The 25,208-nt window shown below is 45.0% G+C and overlaps 1 protein-coding gene and 1 non-coding gene across 3 annotated transcripts; one reads left to right on the top strand and one right to left on the bottom strand.

The window, feature by feature from the left end:
- Window positions 1-10,965: 10,965 nt before the first annotated feature.
- Window positions 10,966-11,114, bottom strand: LOC118246896 (U12 minor spliceosomal RNA). Its single transcript, XR_004778246.1, has one exon. It is a non-coding gene; the product is annotated as a U12 minor spliceosomal RNA (small nuclear RNA).
- A 261-nt stretch (window positions 11,115-11,375) lies between these two features.
- On the top strand, window positions 11,376-24,472 carry POLDIP3 (DNA polymerase delta interacting protein 3). 2 transcript variants are annotated; one of them, XM_035543935.2, is made up of 9 exons: window positions 11,376-11,545; window positions 14,091-14,478; window positions 16,426-16,500; window positions 19,039-19,134; window positions 20,875-21,057; window positions 21,995-22,072; window positions 22,621-22,750; window positions 23,532-23,598; window positions 23,976-24,472. In XM_035543935.2, the coding sequence occupies exons 1-9, from the start codon at window positions 11,487-11,489 to the stop codon at window positions 24,148-24,150; spliced, it is 1,251 nt and encodes a 416-aa protein (XP_035399828.1). In that variant the 5' UTR covers window positions 11,376-11,486; the 3' UTR covers window positions 24,151-24,472. The 2 variants fall into 2 exon arrangements, with proteins under 2 accessions (XP_035399828.1, XP_035399827.1); XM_035543934.2 differs by having other exon boundaries at window positions 11,398-11,545; window positions 16,423-16,500.
- Window positions 24,473-25,208: the final 736 nt, after the last annotated feature.

Here is a 25,208-nt window from a genome sequence, read left to right as displayed (position 1 = left end):
ACAGTGATGGGGCAAGATGAGCTGAGCATTCAGTCCGTCGGTCAGAAGAAACGGTACAAGGCTGGACACAGGCATCCCAACATCATAGCTCATGCAAGCACCCACCCGAGCTTGAAACAACCACTGGACTGAGGGGCAGAGGCTATGTGGGTAGAGGCACCAGCTGAGGCTTCTCATAACTTCTTACATCCCTCTTTCTGCCAGCCTTGTTGTTTTCATAGCAGTCTGATCCAAGGTTTTACAGCTATGCTATATCAGAGCAGACCCTGAACACAAGCAGTCAAGCCCTTGGGGATGCAAGGGAAAGCTTGCAGAAGCTGTTGGTGTGCTCTGAGACCCCTTGCTATACAAATGGACTATAGACTAGTGTTTTTTTTCCAGGAGATATGTACATACAAAGCTTCCAGAGAGCAGCTTCCTCCTTTTGCAGCTTGCTAGGCCTTTTCAAAAGCTCAGCCTTGTCAAGGTCTTTGCAGAACTCTGTTGAATATGAGGAAATACAGACAGCTGCTGAATGCTGGAATGGTCCAGCAGCCAGGACTTAGTAAATAAAAGATCCTTTAAGGTGACCCTGGGACCCCTGCCTGTCCCACTTGAACAGTACCAGCTTTCACAAATCAAATTCTTCAATGCTCAGATCATGCAGAGCACCTGCACAGAATGAGAATAGAGGGAGGCAATGTATGCTAATCAAAGTAACACTATAAAGCTTTCACAACTGTTCTCATTTGATTTTCAGCAAGCCAATGTTACTCTGGAAAATGATGATCAAAAACAGTTCGCACTGCAGTGCTGCAGAGTTTATTGTCTGATGCTTCTTCAGGAGTCACCAGTTAAAGCTGTCTGGCCCACACAGAGAATCCTTTCTCAACACGTAGAGCATGTGGACAGGAAAGACTTGAAGCCCTGCAAGAAAGTAAGGTTTCTGTGGCCCATACTGAAATCTGGGGAAGAAGTTATTGTGAAAGGTGTAGTCTGGGATTAAAAGTGACATGACTTTTGAGTCAAGATACACACTTAAATGGCTGTAAGAAGATGAAACAGCTGCTGTGCAATATGTTGCTTTTCTTTCTCACATGAACACTCTGCTTTCCATACCTAGTTAAATGTGCATGGCTTGGGATGCTTAGGATAAACTGCTATTCACAAGCAACTACTAAAAATTGAAGATGTTCATTTTGGTGGCATGCATACATTTTATGTAATTTTTGTTGTCACTGTCTAAACAGCACTTGTGTGAAGAGAGAATCTGTGTTTGTAGCCTACCTTATCTGTTCTTCGTAGGTGCTTATGACCTTGTCAGATAACACTGGGGCTCTCAGCCATGCTGTGGAGGCACCTGCCTCCTCACCAACCGTGGGCTCCTACTCTTAGCAGCTCTGAACTGCACTTTGACAATGGTATCACTACCCTCCCGTGTCTACACCCAGTGCACAAACTGCAGGCTCTTGCTTTTTGCTAATGAAAAAGCAGTGAGGATAAAGATGACCTGCTGGGAAAAAGGTCTCTCTCTAGAGTAAAAATGTGCTTAGCTGAGAAAGAGGGCAAGGAACTAAAAAATAAATAAACCAGAGCTCTCAGAGGCTACAGACTCTCACAAGACACGTGTTCATAGGTATATAGACACAGACACAAAAGCCCACTCTTGCATACCAAAAGGTTAATTGTGTCCACACAAATGCTGCCTGCCTGCTAGTACTCAGCTGCTTTCCTTTGTCTATATGATTTACTGCTCCACGGCCCTTCACCTAGATACTCTCCACAGCTCTAAAAGTTTTCTTAAAAGTTGCATTTCACAGTGTAAAGGGATGAAAAGAGGCAAATGTATGTTTATGAATGTGTGTGATGAAATTTTCAGTGAGAATCTTGAGATGTGACAAATAAAAAAGACTGGAAAACCTGCTGTGTGCCCTCCAAGACCTTTCCTCCATTTCTGCTTTATAGTCCAGCAATTTTTGTTAGTGTTCTCAGTTGCAGAAACTCTCTGGCATTTTCTCAAGGGGCCCAGGAAGAAAAGTAAATTTCTCTGCAGCTCTCTGCTGTAAGCAATTTTTGCTCCTTCTCTCAGGATTCCAGCATTCTGTGAGCATGTTGCAGGTCACAGAACCTGACAGCATGAGCTGGGATCCAGGGATGATCTGAAAACCTGGCTTTCAGAAAAACACAGTATTCTGAGAAACTGATTGTAAAAGACCTTTACTAGAAATATTTATTATGAAATAGAGCAGCTGAATTAAAATTACATATACACCCTATTTCCTACAAATTTAGCAAAAAAAGAAAGAACCACAATAGTAAGCTTTACGTTCCTCTTAAGGTGTTGCAGATGAAGGTGGGCAGTACATTAACACTCGATTTTTGTCCAGGCTTTAGAAGGTAAATGACAAGGAAGTTGTCCTGTATTAGCAAGTCCGACATTCAGCATGACCCTGAGCCAAATACCATGATTTTGTATGTGTAATAGTACAAGCTCTTATGCTCAATTTGTTGCCTGCTTATTAATTTTATTAGCCTAATTTTTAGGACCCTGTGGCTCCCTGAGTCAGTCTGGTGCTGTTCTGTGGATCAACTTTATCTCTGAAGCTCACTGCTTCTACAGTTCTCATACATGGCCCTTTCCTTTGACTTTTTTCTTTCCTTAACGTTTTTTTTTGTCTTTAGGCTGAAACATTCAAATTACAAAGCTTTATATTTCAAAGGCTGATTCAAAAGCCTCCAGAAGGCTACAAGCACTGTTGCATTCTTTCTAGCAGGCTTCACACACACTCGCTAGTCTCTCTTAACAGCAGGAGTAGTCTTTTTGCTCTGTTTGTACAGCATCTAGCAGAGTCTAGCAGATCTGGACTCTGAGTATTGCTGAAATACCTCTCCCTGTTACGTATGCTCAGTCAATCTCAAAAGATCAACAATTTCCCCCTCCCCGCAAAAGGTTTCATTTGGCCTAGAGTGCAGTAGCCAAGGCTGCTTCCTTCCTGCCCAGATACAGGATTTTTAACTATTCACTACAGACCAGGTACTTCCTGTGTCTCTGTGTGTGAAATTTTCCTACTGCCAGACACTCATATCTCCTGGTGCAAAGGACAACATCCAGCCTGTGATTCAAATTGACCTCTTTTCCCAAATCTTGACATAACATTTGAGAGTGGAAGGGGGAAGAGAAGGGTTAACAGCTGTGTCTGCTGCTGTGCTGTCTTGAGATAGCATATAGCTTCTGACCAAGAATGTCAGCATATTCCCTGAAGAGGAATAGGGTGAGTCCCATCTCTTTCCATTTCATAATAGCATGCAACCGTGAAATAACCTAGTGTTGTCTTCCCTTCCAACTTTGGCTCTATACTATCATTAAGAGGCGTGGAGAAATGTTACTGCTACCTGAACGGAAATGTTTTTCTACCATAGCTTCTTCCACCCTGTGCCTCGTGGGGACAAATAGATTCTTCCATGGTCTGACTGAGAAGTGTTTTCTATTCCCCACCATCTCCTCCCCTCCCTTTTCATCAGTCACCACAATCATGCAAAAGCTTTCCCTCACTTGGTCTCTTTTGCTATCTAAGCCAAGCTGAGACAGTTCTGATCTAGACTCCGTAGAAATTTCAGTGGAAACCCTGAGACCCTATCCCTACTCATAGATTCTTCATCCAGGCTGGTGGAAGGTAAGTCTGCCCATACCTGTATACCTTATGTCTCTCAGATGGATGGCAAAGGATGAGAGTCTAAGTTTGCTCATCCCTGCCAGAGACATTATGTTCTGCAAGACAAAAGCTCCATACAGATGAATTCACACAGCCAAGGGGGTTAGATCCTTGGCCTAGCATCAGGAAAATATTATTCCATTTTTACACTATCATCCCAACAGTGATGCAGGATTATTTCTGGAGCTGAGGCACAATGGCTTTTTTTCAGCTCTGTGGGATGTAACTGGTTGCCATCTCAATCCCTCAGACTTTGGTGGGAGATCTGTCTGTCTGCTCCCACCAAAGACCCAGCCTAGGTGTTCTCTTCCTTTCTGCTCTCCCTGCTGTCCTGAGAGGGAGGAAGAGCCTGTTCCCAGCAAAATTTCAATGTAAATAAAAATTAATATCATTCATATCCTGGTAGAAATATTATTCAAAACATCAGCAGTCTACTCAGTGCTCCACTTGACCAAGAAAACAGTTTTGCTGTATCCTCACTGAAGCGAAAGAGGTAAAGGTTAGCCCATACTACTGGGACATAATGTTGAGTAATAACATAACTAGTGCAGCAGACTGAAGCCTTCCCCAGTTTCAGGGGTCTTCATAAGAAGAGGTGTCTCTTCAGGCTATTGTATGGACTTCGTTATTCAGCTTGCATGCCAGTGACCTGCAAGGCCTGCTGGGACAGGTAAATGAAAAGCATCCTGCTTCTGTCTTCTCCTGCCTCTCCTGCACAAGCCCGTCACTATTCTGACTCAGAGAATCTCTGATCCTGCTCTGTACTTCCCATGCTCTGAAGCAGCAACATCCCATAACTGCAATGATCCTTGGTGCTTCTGGTCTTACACTGCATTAGCTAAGTAACTGGGAAGAAACACAGCCCATCAAGCACAGTATAGCCAACCGGTCGAGGGAAGTGATTGCCTCAAGTACTGAGTGCAGTTTTGGGCACCACAGTATGAGAAGGACATAAAACTATCAGAGAGTGACCAAAGGAAAACAGCAAAGATGGTGAAGGGTCTAGAGGGCAAGACATAAGAGGAGCGGCTGAGGTCCCTTGGTTTGTTCAGCCCAGAGCAGAGCAGGCTGAGGGGAGGCCTCATGGTGGCCTGCAGCTCCCTCACGAGGGGAGCGGAGGGGCAGGCGCTGAGCTCTGCTCTCTGGGGACAGCGACAGGCCCCGAGGGAACGGCATGGAGCTGGGACAGGGGAGGGTCAGGCTGGGGGTTAGGAAAAGGTTCTGCACCCAGAGGGTGGTTGGGCACTGGGACAGGCTCCCCAGGGCAGTGGTCATGGCACCGAGCCTGACAGAGTTCAAGAAGCATTTGGACAACACTCTCAGATGTATAGTTTGATTTTTGGGTTGCCCTGCATGGAGCCAGAAATTGGTCCCAATGATCCTTGTGCGTCCCTTTCAACTGGAGATAGTCTGTGATTCTATGATGTCTGAGGTCTCATAACCTTGTGCATAGCTGCCATCTATTGCTCCCTAACCCAAGGAGACCCAGTTTCTGGAAGGCAGTATATTTTCCATCAGAGGAAAACTATGCCAGTAGTTATAATCCACAGAAGTCTGCTTAGCTGTTTGCTGTGGTTTGACCTTTCCCTCTCTGTGTGACTCCTTTCTATTTATTTCACACATGCAGTGAGCTTTGGTAAGAGAACAGACAGGGCAGTGAGCCACAGCTCCTCTTCAGATGCGTTAGACATGTTTGCAGGGTCTTATCATGCTGAGCACATTCAAATAAAAAGCAATTGGTGATCAGTTTGATGTTCTGGGGCATAAAGGACAAAGTCACAATAAATTCTGCAGAAGAGATTGGAGGTCCAAAAAACAAGTTACACTGTCTTGTCTTTTTCCATTAGTCTAGGCATCTAGGTATTTCTCCCATTATTCTCCACACTGAAGGACTGACTTCTGACAGCTTGGCAGCCCTGGAGGTGTATGTAAGATGGGACAAAGCCACCCTGGGACATCACTCACAGATTGTCTCACATTCTGGACCTTGATATGACTTACAACAGGAATGCCCCATGCACTCCATAAAATAACAGCAAGGGTACAGAAGAGAGCAGGCTAAAGGATGTGCACAGTGCAAGGGCAGTCAGCACTTGGGATTTGTCTCTTGTCACTCAGTCTCTTACTTTCTGATAGCTGGAAAGGACCAGGCTTCGTTGTTCAGACAGGTGGAGAGAGAAAGTGAAAGGAGATGTTTGGCTCTGAGCAAGTCCTCCAACCCATTACAAGAAAGTGGTGGGGCCAGAATCCAGGAGGCTCAGCTCTTGGAAGAAGGAACAAGAAAGCTTTGGGACTATCCAGTGGGCCCCACTTAGATCATTAGAAGTACCTGGTCAATGCTATTAGTGCAGATACTGGGTGAGGTCCCTGGGACATATTTCAGTCATGTGGTTTTGCCTACTGACTCATGTCCCTAGGGGCACTGCACAGCTCTCATTATTTATTTTTTTAAGGACTAAAACAGTGGACAGTTTTTATTTCCATATGCATGGAAACCACTACACCACTAACTTTTAGTTTTGAGTGATTACTTGATTTAGGATGCCCCTGACACACACTGGCAAAGCAGAGGCAACAGTGGAACAGAGGAACTGAAGAGGACCAAAGCTCCTCTTTTAAGACTGATTTCGATTACATTCTTGACCACATACTCTGAAGGTAGTCATGAAGATCAGGGACCGATTTTCCTAAACATTTCTAACATGCTAAACAGCTTATTGCTTGATTTCTTCCATTTATTTTCACTTCAGTTGTGAATCAAGGCTGTGCTTTCAAGGCTAGGATATATGCCCACATCAGTAATGGAGTTTAATATTAATAAAAAAATAGACTTTGAGGAGGAAAAAATCAGCTGAAAGAAGAAAGACACCTTTGGTTGGCAACAGAGCTCTTTGTACTTAGCTAGAGGAGGACAGTGTTTGTGTGGTTAGTATACCTGATCATGTCTCTCTTTAATAAGGGAAGGCACGGCAGACTGGTGGGACTCTACCTGCGAAGTGAGCAGCTGCTGCAGGCATTGCCAGTGGGTTCTGGTTACTGGGAACAACTGACAAAAAGGGCACAAATGCCATAAAGTGAAAGAGCCCTGCAATTACAGCCAGGGAACTACTATAAAGTAAAAAAGTTCCCATCTATGATTAGATTGAAGAATAAATATTCTCAAAAAAAAAAAAGGAAAAGAAAAAGAAAAAAAAAGAAAAAGAGAAAAAAAAAGAAAAAGAAAGAAAAAAGAAAAAGGTAAAGAAAAATAAAAGAAAAAAAAAAGAACAAAATGAAAAAGAAAAAATAGAGGAAAAAAATGCTACAGTTTAAATGTAACACAAGCAATAACCAGCAGGTTTTAAAAAACAAAGACGGTCTTTGTCCAGCTTCTTAAAAATGAAATGATTTGTAGGTGTCTCCATGCGGAAATTCTTCTTGGACAAGCCAGTATAACTGACATTGAATATACAGCCTTTTACCCCTGCCCTAACTGAATAGTATCATACCTTCTCAGACAGTTCTTCAGTTTGTCAGGCTAATTTTGGAACCTGGTTCTGCTTGCTAATGTTTCTTCATCCCACCCACATCCCATCCCACAAAGGATTCAAAATTTGGGCTAAAAGGAAAAACATATTCTGCTCAAGTACACTATGAAACAAATGAAAAGGGCTGCTTGCTGCAGAAACATCAACTGAAATTGAAAGTAAAAGAACGGCACTAAAAAAGCAGAACTGATTTTCCTTTAAATAGGTGTGTCAAGTAGCTTGCTGCATAATTTGTAATAATACAAGCTTACTCAGTAAGAAAGCTCAAAATTTAAAATACTTTTAAAAGCGGCTCTCTTTAATGAGACATTAAATAAAAGTAACAGATTATAACAGACAGGCAAAACAGTTACAAAAAGCAGTGTGCTCAACCTATGATGAATATGTAAGATGCTTCATTCAAAATCATTGCATCACTTCAAAGCAAGGCAAATTTCAAGCTTAACTAAAATCTCATAGCTTGCTTCATGGCATTACCCCTCCTTTTTCTCAAAAAAAAAAAAGGAAAAAAGGGTTTTGTGCTCGCAGTTTTATATATATATATATATATATATATATATACAGAAACTTAAAAATATGGAGGTCTCAGGCTTGATTGTCCTCCCCAGTATTTGTGTGATCAGTTCACAGTGGCGGTGCCATGCCTGATGCAAGACACACGGAGCCCCAGTGGCTGCCAGGCACTGGCGTCCCCAGGCGCAGCACACAGTGTGCCAGCTTCTAACCCTGACACGTCCCACTCTCTTCTGGATTACATCCAACGCAAATAACTGAAGTACTCCAGCAGAGAAATTAGAAGTTGAAAAAATAACCAGGGCTGCACATTTGCTAGTCATTTAAACTTTTACCATGATAAGAATATCCCTTTATTTCTGCAAATGTTTGTTGTATTCCAAACTAATCCCAAATCTGGCCCTTTCTCTTTGTCTGTTCTTATTTTTAAGAATGGAGTTTGTTCCTGCTAGATAGCATGCATCTTAATAAATAAGTATGTTTACAGAGATAAACAAGAGAGAGAACTCAACCTTACATTAACTGACATCTCTAGTGTAACCTCCAAAAGCATTAATGTCTCTCTGTCTTCAATCTGGACAAAAAAAAAGGAAAATGTAGTAAGCCAGGAGATTGTTGTTGTAATTATTAGGATTCTGCTTCACTGTACAGAACCTGACGTAGAAAAATTACCCATACAGCAGCTAGTTCCCTCTTGAGTTTAATTACAAAATTGCTTAATTGCTTTCATACAAAATATTTCTGTGTCAAGGCAGTAAGTATGGTGATGCTATTAATGCAGTCAAGGAGAAATGCACTGCCTTCATATGAAGTGTGTAATAGTTTTGTTACAGCTATTAGAGCAGAAATAAGGTTTCTAACTTTGTAGGTGGTTAGGGGCTCTCCTATCTGACATTGGCCAGAAAGGTTACCTGGCTTCTGGGGCAGCGGGCACGCAGGGGGCTGTCCTTTGAAGACCAAAGTCACTGGGACAAACGCTACAGTCACTGGGACAAACGGACTTCTGGACTAAGTAATAATGTGATCTTGCTCCCTGGCAATTTATCAAGTATTTTCGCCAGCCACATCATTCTGCTTTTAGCTGCTTCATACACCTCTGTCAGATTCAATGAAGGTAATGCTGTAAGTCCCATACTACCCCAAGATGAATATTCGCATAATTTCCAAAGTAATATTCTTAAAAGGAAATTGTTGTGAGGCAAGGAAAGGAGCTCCTCTGTTCTGAGTCCTGTAACCTGGGTCTCAGCCAGCTGCTGACCAGGTAGATGCTCTCAAGGATTCTGCTTTTTAAAAAGCAGCCCCTGGCCCACAGGCAGGCCTGAAAGCTACCCGGCACGTTTTAACAAGGACCCCTTTGTGGAAGCAGCTCGAGGAGGTCTCTTTGTTTTGCTGCCTGCATCTTCCTCCCCCTCGCAGCCATCAGAAGGGAAGGGAGGCCTGGGCCCTTCCCCAAGCAAATATTTGACTTCTCATTCACAGCTGAAAGGGGGAACTGGGAGAGATCGGTGAAAGCTGAGCTGCTGCTCGTCATGTCCCACGGCAAGAAACTAACCCCCAGCCAAGAGACCCTGTGTGAGTTGCACACCCAGAACCAGGGGGAGTTGCAGCCTGTACTTTTCCCTTTTTAATGTGCTCTGTAGCCAAGAGCTAAGGTATATAAAGTGCTTTAAGAGAGCACAGGGGGGAAATTAGTGACTGCTGTATGAACATGACCTACTTGGGAAGAGTTTGCATGGTTTCTGTACAAAGACTTCCAAAGTTCTGAGTTTCTTTGAAAAGTCTGCAAACAGGAGCATACTACTTGGTTGGTCTAATCCCCCTGGATTTCTCAAAGCTTTTGAAAAAATCTTTCACCACAGGCTTTCAAAGCAACTAAGCGGTCACGGGATGAGAGACAGCCTGTCATGAATAAATGATTAGCTAAAAAACAGGAAACAGAGGGGAAGGGTAAATGAAGAAAAGCCACAAGTGGAGTATGGCTGGGGTCTGTGCTGGGACCTGTGATGTTTAACATAGTTGTGAGTGGTCTTTAAAAAGGGTGAGCCAGGAGATTACAGTTTGCTGATGTGAAATTATTTGGGGTCATGAAAGTGATGAAAGGACTGCAGAAAGATCTAACACACTGAGTGGCAATAAAATGTTGGTATTTCAGTGTGCATTTACATAAAAGTGGTGCTTACAGGGGAAAACAATTCTTTTGCCTGCACAGACAAAAGGACAGGCTCTCATCTGATCACTATTGCTCAGCAACAAAACTTGGGGGTTTTGACAGACAGATGCATGAAATTATCAGGAGCGGCTGAAAAACAAAATCCAGTATTAGGAATCATTGGCAAACGAGTAGGAAACAAGACAGAAAGCATCCAGATTTGCCACTCTGTATTTGTGATCTCTCTACATTGCGAACTGGGAAAGAAACAGTAAAGCCCAACAGGAATTGCTGGAAGTTTGAATGGGCTTTTACCAAAGGAATTGGTTATCAGGCCTGGATTCTTCAACTGGAAAGTAGGTGACTTGTTAGATTGCAAGGTGGAAAAGAAGGTTGTTTGGAGCCATGTGTGCACTCTGCCTTCAAGAGCTAGGCTGGCAGAAGAAAAACAAAAAGGAAGTGTTTCTACATGAGACAAAGAGCAGAGGGGCTGTGCAGCTTGTCAAAGCATACTGTCTGCACAGATGTCACTGGGATCAAGGGCATCTGGCCAGGTGTCTGGAAGAGACCTCCAGTGGGTTACTAAACAAATCCGAGTGCCTGGAGGAGCATGAAGGGGGAGTACCGCGAGTGCTTGTTCCGTTCCAATTCTTCCCTGAGCATCGGCTTACGGGGACTGCTTTGGTTTACTTGGATTTGTACCTCCTGGAGGAGTAAAAGCCATCCACAAACGAGGCAGCTGAGTTTCTCACATTTGGGGAAACTTCAGGGGTCAGCACAGCAGGGCGACGGGCCTGACACTAGAATGCACCTTCCTGATCCTATTGTCTCCCTGCAGGCGGGGAAACAGAAACTGGAGAGATGGAGCTTTAAGTCTGAACCACGGGGGCTGCTGTTACGTTTACGTGAACTTGCTCGAAATGTTGGCTGCAACAGCGGGGTTTTTTTGTTTGTTTCGGGAATCTTTTGCTTTTTTTTTCTGACTGCTGTCACGTGCCAGCTGCCCCTTCAGGGCTCCACACGGCCAGCACAAAATGGCGGCCGCCGCTCCGGTTCTGTCGTTGGGACGTTGGGCACTGAGGGTCGGGCAGATCGCGGCTCCCGGGCATCCCGCGAAGTAAGCGGGTCACCCGGGGGCGACCTGTACCCGCGCAAAAATTCCTCTCACATCAGCAGTGAGGACCCGGGCGTCACCCCGGGTCGTTATTTTCCTTACTCATAAGTTTAAGGCATAACAGAGTTCTCTCCGGCTCGCCGGCAGGGCTCTGCGCGTCACCTCTGCAGGTCAGGGCGAGCAGCTCGCCCTCACTACCCCGGCTAGCACGGGCTGTGTCCTTGCTGTCCTGCCGTTTTGCCCGCTCCTCGTGCCGTTGTGAGCCGTGTAAACGCTTTTCCAGGCCGAACCGCGCCGTGCTGTGCCAGGGTCTGTATGCAAATGAGCCGCCGGGGCGCCGCTGGGGTTTGTGGGACCGCCGGGCTGGGGAGGGGGCGGTCATCCTCGTGCGGTGCCGCGGGGAGGAGGGAGGGGGAGGGAAGCGCCGGAAGGGGTATGATGTCACGTCCGGGGCTCGCTGGCTGCGTCTCCTCGCTGGGCCCCGCGACAAGATGGCGGACCTGTCGCTGGACGAGCTCATACGGAAGCGCGGCGTGACGGGGAAGGGCAGGTAGGCGCCCGCCGGTACACGGCGCCCCCCGGGGCTCCTCCCGCTCTCCCTTCCGGGCCTTCCGCTCGGGAGGCCGCTGCCCGCTGCCGGGCCGGGCCTTCGGGGGCGGCGGCCGGCGCGCAGGGCCCGTCCGTGAGGTGAGCGGGGCGCCTCGGTTCCCTGAGCGCGCCTCTGGCTTTGTGTGGCCCGTTCCTCACTGAGGAACGACCACTTGTTTACCTTTCCTTCTATATCGATAGGATTTTGAAAGTCTCACGATAATATGTGATAGCAGAAATATTCCAGCACCTTTAAATCCCAGTCCTCACAAGGCTTTGCGCTTTCATTCGTGCTGTCCTCCATGTTTGGAACGGTTTTCATGCAGCTGAGGATGCGCTGCACCTCCCTTCGCCTTTCTCAAGTTCCCCCTTTACTCTCGTTTCTTCCAGGAAATCTCCTTGCTTTGTCTGCCAAGCAGTAATCCCTGAAGTTCGTGTACCTTAAATTTCACTTGGCACACTTAGCTTGCTTTATGAGATTTCTGAGGTAGCTAATGTGCCTTTGGGAAGGCTGGACAAACTGAACAAACTCGTCTGATCGTGTTATGTGCTCTTCAGTAATCTAGACAAAATGATAACAGAAAAATCTTCAACTATAAATAAAATATCCTTACCCACAAAATACCATTTTGTGTAATAAGTCAGAGCTCATAGTCTTTGAAAGGAAATTAGATGTTTGAGATTCCCTTGTGTTTCAGGTGCCATGGCACAAAACTGGCACAAAATGCTTGAACGGTTTGTGCTGTTACAGGGTAAGCAATTCTCTCCAGAGAAGAGTTGCTTATTAGGGTAAACAAAGCCTTCAGAGAAGGTATAATCTTCAGTACAGAGTTTCCTAACTGATTTCATCATGCATGTTGTTAACAGTCTAACTAATTCTGGCTTAAATGCTGATACACATATTTTGGGTTTTACTTTGACTTCTTTTATGCTTATTAAAAGGAACACTCATGAAGCCCTCTGCAGCACTCTAACCAAGTGCTTTCTGCTTTGCTGTGTTAACGCTCTTTAAAATGGCAAGGGAAGTCGTGTTTTGTGGCTGTTGCTTTATGGGTGCCGTTACACCTTCATATTCTTCTGGATATATTTCAATAAATGGTCTTTGTAACAGTCCTGCCGTGCGGAGCTGGTGCGCTTTGGCTGTACGAGAGAGCAGCTGTAGGATTTCGAAGCTGGGTAACACAGCGGGACCCCAGTCTGAGCTTTCCAGTTCGGGGCACGGCAAGAACAGAGATGTGGAAGTGGGTGTCCAGTCTCAGGCTGTTTCATCTCTTCTCCACACATCTCTCCGCTGTAAATAGGTGGTGGAAAATTATGTTAAGATAGTAGGGTTAGATCAGGAAATACTGATAGAAAGCTATATGGAGAATTTGAGTTGCATCATCATTTGAATTTGTGACATTAGACTTTTAGGTATTAAAACAAATTCTAGATACCTAATTTTAGGCTATAATACTGTGTGATGTGGTTCAGAAAGCAGATGAACACTATAGTGCTGTAGCTTACTTGGAATTAAAAAAAAGAAATGACATCAAGAATATTTTTCACTAACATAGCTTTAAAATTGCTTACATTTTCTTCATCTTTACAAAAAAGAAGCCCAGTTAAAAGGGTTTCTTTACGAAAACTTTACACCCTAAAACTTTACAAAATGCGTAAAGGAAGACCAGTATTAAAAAATTAGACAAGCTACTTCCTTTTAGGGGAAATTTTGGACAAGTAAATCAGACCTAATAAGAAGCTGGTTTCTGCTTCGCTATGTAACAGGCTGCTTCTTAGTACTACGCGTGTACAAATACAAATACCGTTCTTCCTGCGCACTGTGAGCTTCTGTGCTCAGTTTTGCGATGATGATGATGTACTTAAAAAGTAAAGGCCACTGAGTGCAGCAGCTCTGTCAACACATCAAAGGAGAGGCAGCGATGCTGAAAAGTGATTTGACTTGTAAGTGTTCTTACTGGCAGTTCCTCAGTTTTGGAACTAGTGGCTTTGAGCTGAGAATGGGGCTTGTGCATTCTAGAATCCACGCCTCCTGCAGTCCCAGAACTCTGCACTTGCTGCCCAGAACTCTTGAAATCAGACATATAGCTCCATGCTTTCTGTGTTTCAAGGCATATGATTGTACTACGAGAGATGTTTTAGCGGAGCTGCTTGGTCCTAACGCTAGAAAATCTATTTCTATTTGTCTTCAAAGAGTTCCCCAAAGTACGTAAGGTTTTGATGAATTTTGTTTACATACAGTAGGTTTTTTAGCACAGCTGAAGTCAGACCTTTACTGAAGCTCATAAATGTGAGCTTAAGGATTTTTGGAAAACGGTTCCTTAGCTATTTACAAGCGAAGTAAAATCCGGCATAAAACAGTTCAGGAGCTGTACTGTTGTACTGGGACAGGTAACCTGGTCAGAGCTCTGTGCAGTAATCGTGAGCTTTTCTTAGCAGTAGCACAGATACTTCTGTGGATGCTGTATCACACCTTATAATGTCTGAACCTTTTTTTTTTTTTTCAGGCTTAACACGAGGCCAGTATTTGGAGGTGTAAGATCTCGCATTGGGATCCAGCAAAATCTTCTGAGTAGATCGTCACCAGCTGTCAACTTCCAGCGGACGTTCGATGCCCGACAGAAGATCGGCCTCACTGATGCCCGGCACAAACTGGGGGTTAAAGATGCTCGGGAAAAACTGGTGCAAAAGGACGCTCGGTTCAAAATAAAAGGGAAGGTGCAGGATGCTCGAGAGATGTTGAATTCCCGTAAGCAGCAAAGTGTTGCTGCTGAAAAGGTGACCAAAGTGGTGGATGCCAGAGAGAAGATCAGTTTGAAAAGGAACACTCCAGCTGCTATCAGCCCAGCTATGGGGACAGTAAATCCAGCTGTGAAAATCACCAAAACTATTCAAGTAGGTCAAGCAAGCCATCTCTGAGCCCCTCAGTTATTCTGCAGCAGTCCACTGGAAATGATAATAGTTGCGTGAATACGTTCCCTTGTTTACAACAGTCTGTAGGGCAGGATTCAGTCTTTTTCGTGTCCTTCCGGCTTTTTGGGTCTTGTTGAAGAATCCAAGCTTTCATTTAAGCTTTTATTTAAATTTTGGGCCCAATAAAGACGAAAGCAGTGCTCCTGCCAGCACTAAAATACTTACCTTGAGCTGTTAAGTAGTCTCTCTTCCCCAGATAAAATGCAAGGAAAACGTGTACGTTTTTGTTGTTCTTATACCACTGTTCTTTGCAAGAGACCGTTGATTCTTATTTAACTTCTCAGGCTAGCAGCTCCTGTTGAACTCCACGTGTTACACACAGTGAGTAGAGTCAGGTGAGAAGTTCCTGTTCAGCCCCTCAGGATTGCTGTTTGAGGAGCGCTTGCGTTCCTCGCCTATTCGAGCACGTTGCAAGGGCATAACTCGAGCTCCCAGTCTACCTCTTTTCCTTTCCTGTCTCCTGGAGATCCCGTGTGCTTGTACGCACCGGAATATTTGCTGTCCTCATCAGTTTGAAAGCCTGGATGAGTCTTTCTGCTCAGCAGAAAATTGCCCCTTGGCGTCTTCAGATGCCAGGCTGAGAGTGAAAGGCTGGCCTGAGAAAGGATTCTTGTGGCAGTCGGAAGAGCTAATCACAGAGCTATAGAGCAGTCTGTTCAATAGCCTCAAATTAGCAGGGTAATTAATCCTCATCCTGGCCTTTTCTGCCAAATCACCGCTGTTAGGAGCTGAACATTTGCTAGAAATCCAGGAGTTAAATGGTTTCTGGAGGCCTGGTGCAGCAGCAACGTGCTCTGACCTGACTGGTTTTTGTTTTTTTTTTTTTTTTAATCGCTTGGTTTGACCTACAGTGCTTGTTCGCATGTTGCTATAAAATGTTGTAGAATCATGTGGTGACGAAGACTGTAGGCAAAACCGTGCACGTAAGCAGTTATCTTATAACCTGTTTCAAGATTTACACTGAAATTCTAAATTGCCAGTGGCCCTCCTCTATGTTCCAGCTGTGGGAGCAGAATCAAACTGAACTAGCTGTTCAGAATCGAACTGAACTGTCTTTGAACTAGCAAATTGAAACGTGAGGGTGCTGTGCTAGAAACTGTTTTTCTAGAGAAAATGCAAATTTGTTTTTTTTTTTACTGCATTTACTGAGTGTTTTTGTGAGACATTGTTTTCTGTAGTTGACGGCTTCCAGCTTTTTCAAATACCAAGAAGACATTTCTGAGGTAGCTGCGGGTTGATTTTGGTCACTGATTAGTGCAGTTACATTCCGTGTGTGTTGTGGTTTCCTCGTTTCACAGGCTAACGTATGAGATGGCAGAAGGGTCAGGTGCACTACCCTGTGCATCATTTTATTCTAGTACAGTGTATTCCAGCTCTAGCGTGAAGTGATGTAATTTGCTTCTATGAAATGGAACTGACCAACTAGATGGTGTTGTGTCCCAACTTGTTGAGCTTAATGGAAATAGATTATCTTCTGGTTCTCCATAACGTGGTAGAAGAGAAGCTTTCTTACTGATTTAGACCATTCATGGTTTCGTATTTGCAGCAATAAAAATCTAATCAATGCTGTCGAAGCTGGAAATAAGTCTTTCCTACTAAACTTGAAGTAAAACTCAAGTAATTTGAATCAAAACTTACCTGTGTGGCCTTGGGTTTTAATTTCTTTGATGAAGTGCAGGTATCTCATTCTGAACGTATCACAGGAGACATAGATGTTGTTTAATATTGTGGTGTAGCATGTTTCAAGAGCAGGAGAGTGTCTCCTTTAAGTGGTCTCAGGGGATCAATGAACAGCGCCAGTCTCTCGAAATGGCGATCTGGTGGGCTGCAGTGTTTAACGCTTTGGTTCTTTCCCTCCAACTGCAGCAGAAAGCTCCAGTCCCCGGACACTCTCATCCAGCAGGAATGAGGATCAACGTGGTGAACAACCATACACACAAGCAGGTGTGTGCCCGTTCTGTGCTCTTCTTAATTTAACCCTTGTTTTTGAGGGGTGGGGTGGGCAACTGAGGGGGCAGGAAGGTGTCCATGCACGTTGGTGGGTGCAAGGAGAACTTAAGATAGGAAAGAAGAGAGAGTTAACAAGGTCTCTGACAGCTTGGCTCTTCGTTCGAGTGCAGTAAGATACTTCAGTGGTAACTGAAGCTTTCATTTAGTCTAACTGAACTTGATTCCTCGTGTGTTACATGAATACAGTGTAGGTATTCCCAGTTCTTGTTACGAGAACGTGTTTTTTCCAGAGACCAAGACCTTTAGCCATAATGTCTCTTCATAAATGCTTCGCTGATACGGCTTCGAGTCCAGGTGTTGGTTGCTTTGATTCAGCATCCCGGCAGCCTCTTCACGGAGTGGATGTTGTTAGGCATTGTCAAATGCTCTGCAGCGAGATGGGAGAGGGTGTTACCTTCCTGTGAAACCCCAGCTGTGGGTCCCTGCTGGAAACCTGCTGATGAATGATTTTAACTGTTTTTTTTTGATGTACTGTCAACATTACCATATCAAGCAGCCTTTGTTTGAGGAAAACTCTAGAACTTGTGCTGTCTTTCTTGGGATCAGTCTTAAAGGCCTTTGCTGCGGCCCCCAAGCGTTTGGCTACCTTACCACCTTGGGTTCTTTCAAAGGAATTATCCTTATATTATGTTACTTTGTATGTCTGCATGCATAAATTGTGGTATGAAATACGGGAGAACTAGCACTGACAATACCATGTCGTGTTTATTTTATGCCTTGATTAGGGTAACTTTAGCTGTTTATGTCTTCATTGACCTGCTGCCCTCACCTATCCCAGGTGCTATCACTTCAGAAAGTGTCTTCATTATTCTGACCTTGTTACCAGCAAGGTAACAAGGTAACATTTTGACTCTGTTTCACTGTCTTTAACTCAAATCCATTGTCCTCTTGCCTGGCATTTTTGCCAGTTTTCTGCATGGGTCAGTGTTCTACCATCCCTTTTTCTTTCTTCATAGCATTTCTGTGATTATAACGACCTCCCTGCTCATAAACCAGAATCTCGTTGGCCATGAAAACCCACTTATTTTTCAAGCTGTCATTGCTGACCTCTTCATTTTTCTTCACCTTTCTACTGAATTAACAGGAAGCTCTTTCAAGTTGTGACTTCCTATGTTCTGGGCAGTGCCATATGCGTATAAACTTTTTTTCTTAGAAATATTGTTTAGAGTCTATGAAAAATATTTGGATAGGTGCTAGCCTCGGTATTTTAAGGCAGGGCTATGGGCATTATGCGGAACTGGGAAATGAATTCTTTAGTAACCTCACAGTACAGTGTTTTCTGGTGCCAGACGGGCGTGTGCTGTGCTGAGGAACGCAGCCGATTCAAAAGGAACGTTCAGTTCAGTTGTATTCCACAGGCATCTGCTTCCTTTTACAAAAAATAGATGCATAGGCTTCAACTTTAAAGGAAGAAGGGTGCTAAAACATAAGCCATTAAGGCTTTATTCTAGTAATGCGGTTTCATCAGTGCTGGTAAGGTCTAGAGATTAGAGGAATCTGTACGTGACTTCAGTACACCTAGGGAAATCGCATCTCTGGAAAAGAAGTTAGATCTTACACTGACGTTATGAAATGGACTTGTATTCTCTCAGCTCTCTGTCCCCTAGATGTGAGGGTAAGAGCCAAGTCCAAAGTAGTTGTGCATTCCCAAACATGCAAACATTGTGTTTGCAATGCTAAACGTGAATCCAGTCTGGGTGTGGGTGGAGAGCAGCTCTGGGGAGAAGGACTTGGGGGTGTTGGTTGATGAAACGCGAGCTGGCAATGTGCACTTACAGCCCAGAAAGCCAGCCGTATCCTGAGCCGCATCAAAAGAAGCGTGGCCAGCAGGGCGAGGGAGGTGAATCTTCCCCTCTGCTCTGCTCTCGAGACCCCACCTGAGTGCTGCGTTCAGCTCTGGGGCTCCCAACATAAGAAGGACGTGGACCTGTTAGAGTGGGTCCGGAGGAGGGCCACAGAGATGATCAGAGGGCTGGAGCACCCAGAGAAGAGAAGGCTCTGGGGAGAGCTATGGTGGCTGCCTTTGAGTACGTAAAGGAGGCCTACAGGAAAGTTGGAAGGGGACTCTTTGTCAGGGAGTGTGGTGATAGGGCAAGGGGTAGCGGATTTAAGTTGAAAGAGGGTAGGTTGAGATTAGATATAAGGAAGAAATTCTTTACTATGGGGGTGGTGAGGCTCTGGCACAGCTAGCCCAGAGAGGTTATAGATTTCCCATCCCTGGAAGCGTTCAAGGCCAGGCTGGATGGGGCTTTGGGCAACCTGGTCTGGTGGGAGGTGTCCCTGCCCATGGCAGGGGCGTTGGAACCAGGTGGACTTTAAGGTCCCTTCCAACCCAAACTGTTCTGTGTCCATTTCCTCATGTTACCACCTGCGTTCTGAAGAAGGCTGAAGACAGGAGAAAATCCCTTATTTTAGAAATCACGTCTAAAGTAAATCTACCTTCTTGTAAACTATTATCTTGCTTCTTTTCAGGGTCTGTATGACATGGAAGATGATGATGAAAGTGTCTCTCCCCTTCCTAGCAAACAGATGAAAATCACCACCACAAACAGTTTCCTGCACAACGCGGTAAGGGATTATCTGAACAGTCCCCACTGCGCCATGCTCACATTGGGTGGACGCACAGGCTGCGGCTTTACAGGGCTTGTGTTCTTTTAAAGTATGTAAACGATGCTCTACCCTGAAATGTTTGCTCTTCACCCTGCCCTTCTCTCTGTGTCAGTGCTGCTAGTGTTATTTTTGGGACAGGCTCCCTTGTAGGCTGTGATTGTATAGGCCTTTTGCAGCCAGGATGTGTGCTTTCTCCCTCGCTGGCAGGTTGCTGCGTGTTAGCTCTCGACTTTCTTCTTGTTGGGCAAGTGCATTGTATCTATCTCGGTTGAGCAGGCAAGCAAGGGAAGCTTTCTGCTGCTCCTAGAGACTGGACATCAAAGCAGGAAATCTCTTGCCGTGCAAAACCGTAGTTGACAGCTTGTTGGGAGTACTCATGCTCTGAAGAAGATGGAAGTTCAACACAAATGCGAGGTCCCGCTGCAACTGAAGTTGAGGACTGGCTAGAAAGCAGCTTTGAAGGAAAGGACCTGGGGCTGCTGCTGGGTGATATGCTAAGAATGACCTGGCACTGCAGCCTCGCAGCAATGATGGCCAGCTGCACGTTAGGCTGTATTAGTGAGATCATAGCAACTCAAGGGAAATAATTATTCCCATCTATTTGGCGCTTGTGAGAATGCACCTGGAATGCTATGCCCATTTTGGGGCTCCATGATACAAGGCAGACTGATACCAGTACACCAGCACGGGCAGAGGGCTGCAGGAAATGATGGATGAGGAGAGGACAAGAGAGCAGGGTTTCTTCAGGCTGAGAAGAGAAGGCTGTTGTGAGATGTCTGCTCCTTTTTCACTGTTTAATTAGGTGGTCAAAAAGGGCAAAAACCAGACCCTTTTCACAGATGAACGGAGCGAAGATGAGCCAACAAATGTGTTGCAGCAAACTAAGTTCTAGTTAGATGTAAGAAGGGATTGTGCAGTTCTCAGGGTCAGATTCTGGCAGAGGGACCCGGAAAGGTCGTGAAATCTGTTCTCAGAGATGCTGAAGTTTGGCTGGATGAGGCCCTGAGCCAACTTGATGCACCTTTGAAGTTAGCCCTGTTTCAGACACAGGGGTTGGACGTGGGTTTGTCCTAAATTATTCAGTGGTTTTAAGAGAGCAAATGAGTGCAGCTTTACCATCACCCAGGCAATCTTCTGCAGTGATTATCGCAGGCTTTTCTCGTGTGGGTGTTCAGAATAGAGCTCCAGACTTCACAGCAGGTACTAAGCACAATTTTTATTCTGGCTTTAGACTTCCCGGGTAGCTGCGAGTAGAAAAGTGATGCTCCAAGTCTTCACGTGCCCTAGCTCTATGTTTCTGAAGAACTACTACTGTTTGCACTAGGGAAGCTCAATTTTACTCTAAGTGAACAATTGTTGTGTACGCTGTGTCAGCTACTTGAGAATCTTTGGACAAAAGGTGTCTTCCAAATTCAAATTGCACTGCTAAAGTTCATTTAAGAAGAGCATGAAACTTAAGTGTGTCGAAAAAGTGCTCTTTTGCAAGGGAAGTGCTCTTTCGAGATAATCATGCCCAAAAAAAAACTTCAGTTGATTTTTGCCTCACAGCTGAAAGTCTCCAGCACTGCTGTGGTTTTGACACTGGGAAGGACATGAAGTTTTTAATGCATGCCAGTAATGCTCTTCTGCTCTTGTGCTTGAAAAAATGGGCTTACTTTTGTCACCTGCAGCTCTGAGATACTTTCTCTCCTTCTGTAGACTGGGCTGAGTGGCAATAAGTTCTCTCTGTCCAAGACTGTTCCCCTGACTAAAGTGGTCCAGAATGATACGTACACGGCTCCACCTGCACCTCCTTCCCCAATGCGGACAAAGGCCTTGACAAACATGTCCCGGACCTTGGTGACAAAGGAGGAGCCTCCAAAAGAGCCAGCGCCTGTTGAGGTGAGCTCCGGGAAGCGGGGACATGATCCTTAGAGAAACCTCTGAAACAGCTGAAGGTTGCTGTTGATTGGATTTGTGAGCAGTTTGCTTCTGCCTGCCTCGCACCACTACCTCTGGGAGTCCTTCAGGCTTATTCCGATAGCTGCGACCTGTTTCACGAGAATTTTAAACCTGTCTGAACATCCTCTTCTCCAGCGTTTGAGAGACTGGGAATTCTCAGACAGTGCGTCTCACTTCTTTTATTTTTCTTTCTAGCGTGGGAGGGAGCACGTGGTCTTGGAGGAAGCAGGTGGATGTCACCAGGAGATGGCAGTTGTTATCTGGACACCCTTTGGTGGCTTCCATGTCCCTAGGAATACTGTTTTAACACTAGTTTGTGTAGTCTTCTGTCCTCTGCTGCTAGCAAAAAGAACAGGATTCTTCCAAGAGCAGCTTCTTGCTATCTACACAAGACTTCTCAGGCAATTTGTAGAGAAACCTGCCTGGGATTGCTTTGCCAAACTGCCTGCTGCTAGGTACGGATGTTCCCAGGCACATCGGTCGAGTTCAGCGTGCTCTGGAGAGGCTGGAGCCCTGCTTCAGATTTCCTGGCTGGTTCTGAACGTAGCTTAGATGTGCTGTTAAAAGGGAGTACGGGCACAACTAGTGAGTATTGTGTATGTGTGCAGATTAAGTTAGTGTTATACTTGGGAACAGGAGAGGAGAAGTTACTTCAGAGAGAAATTGATATGAAAAAGGGGCTTTTTTTCATTCTCAGATGAGCTGGTCTTTTCTAAGCATTAGTATTTTCCATTACTAGCTGTAGTTTTCTCTTATGCACGTGTACAAACTTTCCCAGACACCCTTTTAGTGACTTTTTTTTGTTTATTTTGTTTGCTGTGCTGTCTTTGCCGCATTTCTGACCTTCTGCGTGTAATGTATTTGTTTGTGTCGGTAGCTGGCGTTCAGTCCCTTGGAAGGCACAAAGATGACCGTAAACAATCTGCATCCTCGCGTCACTGAGGAGGACATTGTTGTGAGTGTTGCTTACTGCCAAACTCTGGGTGAATGAAGCTTCCTTCCCCTACCCTACCTCTTTTGATAAATCCCTCTGTGGTGAATACGGTGAAGAGGGATTGCAAAAGTTGAGTGTTCCCTGATTTTTGGGGGGGCAGGGTGGGGTGTGCTGTTCACTCTTTTTTTTTTTTTTAAATGTATGCTCAAGAAGATGGTAGAAAATCCCATTTCTAGAGCTACCTGACATCACTTAGAAGACTTCATGCTAAGCGATGCGTAGTGTTCTCCCTGAACTTAATGCTCCCATGCAAATTACCTAGGTCCTTCCACGCTCAGCAGGCAGAGAACAACCCAGGTCTGCATGCACTCCCATGCAAGAAATATGCCCAGTACTTGTTACATAGCAAACACGTTAAGACAAGTGGCAGCTGTCAGGTTCTGCCATGTGTTTACTGAACGGGAGTGGGGATGTAATTAGGAAACCGAGCCTTTCTCGCTCGTTGTGTCTGTCTGGTTCGTGTGGTGCCTTTGATGTGACCGCGGTCGTGACCAACGCTCTGCCCTTAGGAGTTATTCTGTGTGTGTGGCGCTCTGAAGCGAGCCCGACTGGTGCACCCAGGAGTGGCTGAAGTAGTCTTTGTGAAGAAAGAAGATGCAATCACAGCATATAAGAAATACAACAACAGATGCTTAGATGGTAAGTTTGAGCGGGGTTGCACTGAGGACAGATACGTTTCATAGAATCACACAATATCCGGAGTTGGAAGGGACCCATAAGGATCATCAAGGCCAACTCCTGGCACCGCACAGGTCTACCCAAAATTTTAGACCATGTGACTAAGTGCACAGTCCAAACGCTTTTTAAACTCTGACAGGCTTGGTGCAGTGACTAGTGGGGAGCCTGTTCCAGTGTGTGACCACCCTCTCGGTGAAGAACGTCTTCCTGATGTCCAGCCTAAACCTCCCCTGCCTCAGCTCGACACCGTTCCTTCAGGGCATAGTCAAAGACATTTCAAAGCTTCAGGGCGTAGTCAAAGATGTTTCGAATGAGACTTGTAAAACAGTTAGTGTCAGCTTCTCTATAAACTTTGAACAATGCACTTCTTGATCTGGATCTGCCATCTGTTATAGGCTAAAATTAGGTGGTAATTACTTAGCTGGAAAGAGGTGTTTTTCCTTTGACAAGTGAGTGACAAGTTAAAAATACCAGCTCAAGAGCCGAGAGCTCAGAATGGGAGATTCTCTTGCATCTATGCTAAGGGCTTTTAATCTATATGTGCTCTCTTGGTGCAATTTTTCCTGTTGTACAGTGTTTCAGTGACACTTCTGTCCTTGTAATTTTGCAACAAAAGACGTATCAGCTGTTCCTTCTCATGTTTCCTCAACACGTGGAACTCTGTTGCTTACACTGTTGCATGATATTTCTGGTGTCTTTCCTTACTGGGATTCTGAGATAAGGACTCTTTGTTTTGGTTTAGGTCAACCAATGAAATGCAACCTTCATATGAATGGGAATGTCATCACCTCAGACCAGCCTATATTGCTGTAAGTGTCCCTTTGCGTGGGGGGAAGAATCAAACACGTTTCCAGGTTCTGTTTTGAAGAGAATATGAGGGGAGGAAAACTGCTGGCAAATTATTGTCCCCTGAATATTCTCCTCTTGTTTGTGGCTCTCTGTGCTGAGTGCAGTTTGACTCTGTAGCGTTTCCAGCCCTGGAAATGAGTTCAAAATGAGACTGAGATCAGGATGTTCTTGTGTCTGAAAGTATATTTAAAACATTTGGGAATATATGGAATAAGGAAGGAAATACGGGAAAGGAAGCACATATGGGAAAGGAAGAACACTGAGAACAGCAAACACGGGCATTGTGTTAAATTTTATTTTATAATGAAAGGTTAAATACTGCTTTTTAATCCTCCAGGCGATTGAGTGATACTCCTTCAGTGAAGAAGGAAGGGGAACCACGCCGGACAAGTGCAAGCACTGCGTCAAATCCCCCAGCTGAGGTGGACCCTGACACCATCTTGAAGGCACTCTTCAAATCCTCAGGGGTCTCTTCCTCTGTGCAGCCCACAGAATTCAAAATCAAACTCTGAGAAGGAAGAGTGAGCAGTGGACTGGAAAACTCAATTAAGTTGGGGAATGAGAAAAGTGCAGGAGTGCAGATGTTGTTTGCATTTGCCTGCCTCGAAGTTTTTTTTTGTTTTCTATGATCGCTACCTTACTGTACAATAGTGTTTTCCTCTTGTGTGTGTATTTTCTGTTTTCATAGTTGGAGTTTTCTTCCACTATTTTTTTTCCAAGAGAATAACCTCGCCCTTCTGCCGGTAATATATTACTAAGCATATACCATGTAATTCCCTCCTTTACTCCGAAGCCCTTAGTGGCCATTAAAAGTGCACATAGACTTTGAGGGAAGGGGTGGCCATCTCCTTCTCTTCTGTCCTACTTTTAACTAAAAGGTGCATCCCCTGGATTTTCAACAGGCAAGAACAACACACTGTTTCCAAAATTGCTGCACCGGGTACGAAGTCAGGTGTGGCCACGTACAGGAAGTGCCATCTTGCATCTTTGACTCGTATGCATTTGGTAGCATACTGTTTCATTCTGACTGCTGGGTGTTTTTCTGCTCAGCAGCTGTGACGTTGAGAAGTGTGAAAAACTGAGCTTCCCACCGTGTGTACCAGCCAGTGGAGGCATCGGGCACAAAGGACATCATGCAGCACCCATTGTGGTACAGGAGGGGTGCTTCAACTCTGGTAATACGCAGAGGCGGGGGAAAAAACGGCTCTGCCGTTTGTACAGTGAACATATTAGCCCCGTAGGGTCAGGCTGAGTTATTTTCTCCTGTGTCGACTGAAAATTAAGAACCAGGATTGTGTTCAGAGCTAGAGGAAATCCTAGTGTTTCATTCCCAGTAGACTGTATTGCATCTTCCTGCCGATGCAGGGACATCAAGTTTTTTCTTACCTTCTGACTTAACCGGTCTCCTTTTATGAAAAGGAAGGAGCTGGGACCTTTTTCTGATACTAACATGTAAGAAGCAGTCTTCGCTTGCCCTGGAGAAATCACTTTCTTGAGAGGTATAATTTGGGCAATGTTTGGCTGCTGTGCTGGCCTGTTGCTCACATAAATGGATTTGGAGGATGATCGC

Source organism: Cygnus atratus, chromosome 1 (assembly GCF_013377495.2).
Source record: "Cygnus atratus isolate AKBS03 ecotype Queensland, Australia chromosome 1, CAtr_DNAZoo_HiC_assembly, whole genome shotgun sequence".
NCBI classification, from domain to species: Eukaryota; Metazoa; Chordata; class Aves; order Anseriformes; family Anatidae; genus Cygnus; species Cygnus atratus.
This window is presented reverse-complemented; position numbering and strand designations above follow the sequence as displayed.

What these genes read in the sequence shown, in the direction of transcription:
- POLDIP3 (XM_035543934.2), top strand. Translation starts at nt 11,487, where the DNA reads ATGGCGGACCTGTCGCTGGACGAGCTCATACGGAAGCGCGGCGTGACG. An exon ending in TCACTGAGGAGGACATTGTT is followed by an intron (nt 22,073 to 22,620) that starts GTGAGTGTTGCT and finishes CTCTGCCCTTAG; the next exon opens with GAGTTATTCTGTGTGTGTGG. An exon ending in TCAGACCAGCCTATATTGCT is followed by an intron (nt 23,599 to 23,975) that starts GTAAGTGTCCCT and finishes TTAATCCTCCAG; the next exon opens with GCGATTGAGTGATACTCCTT.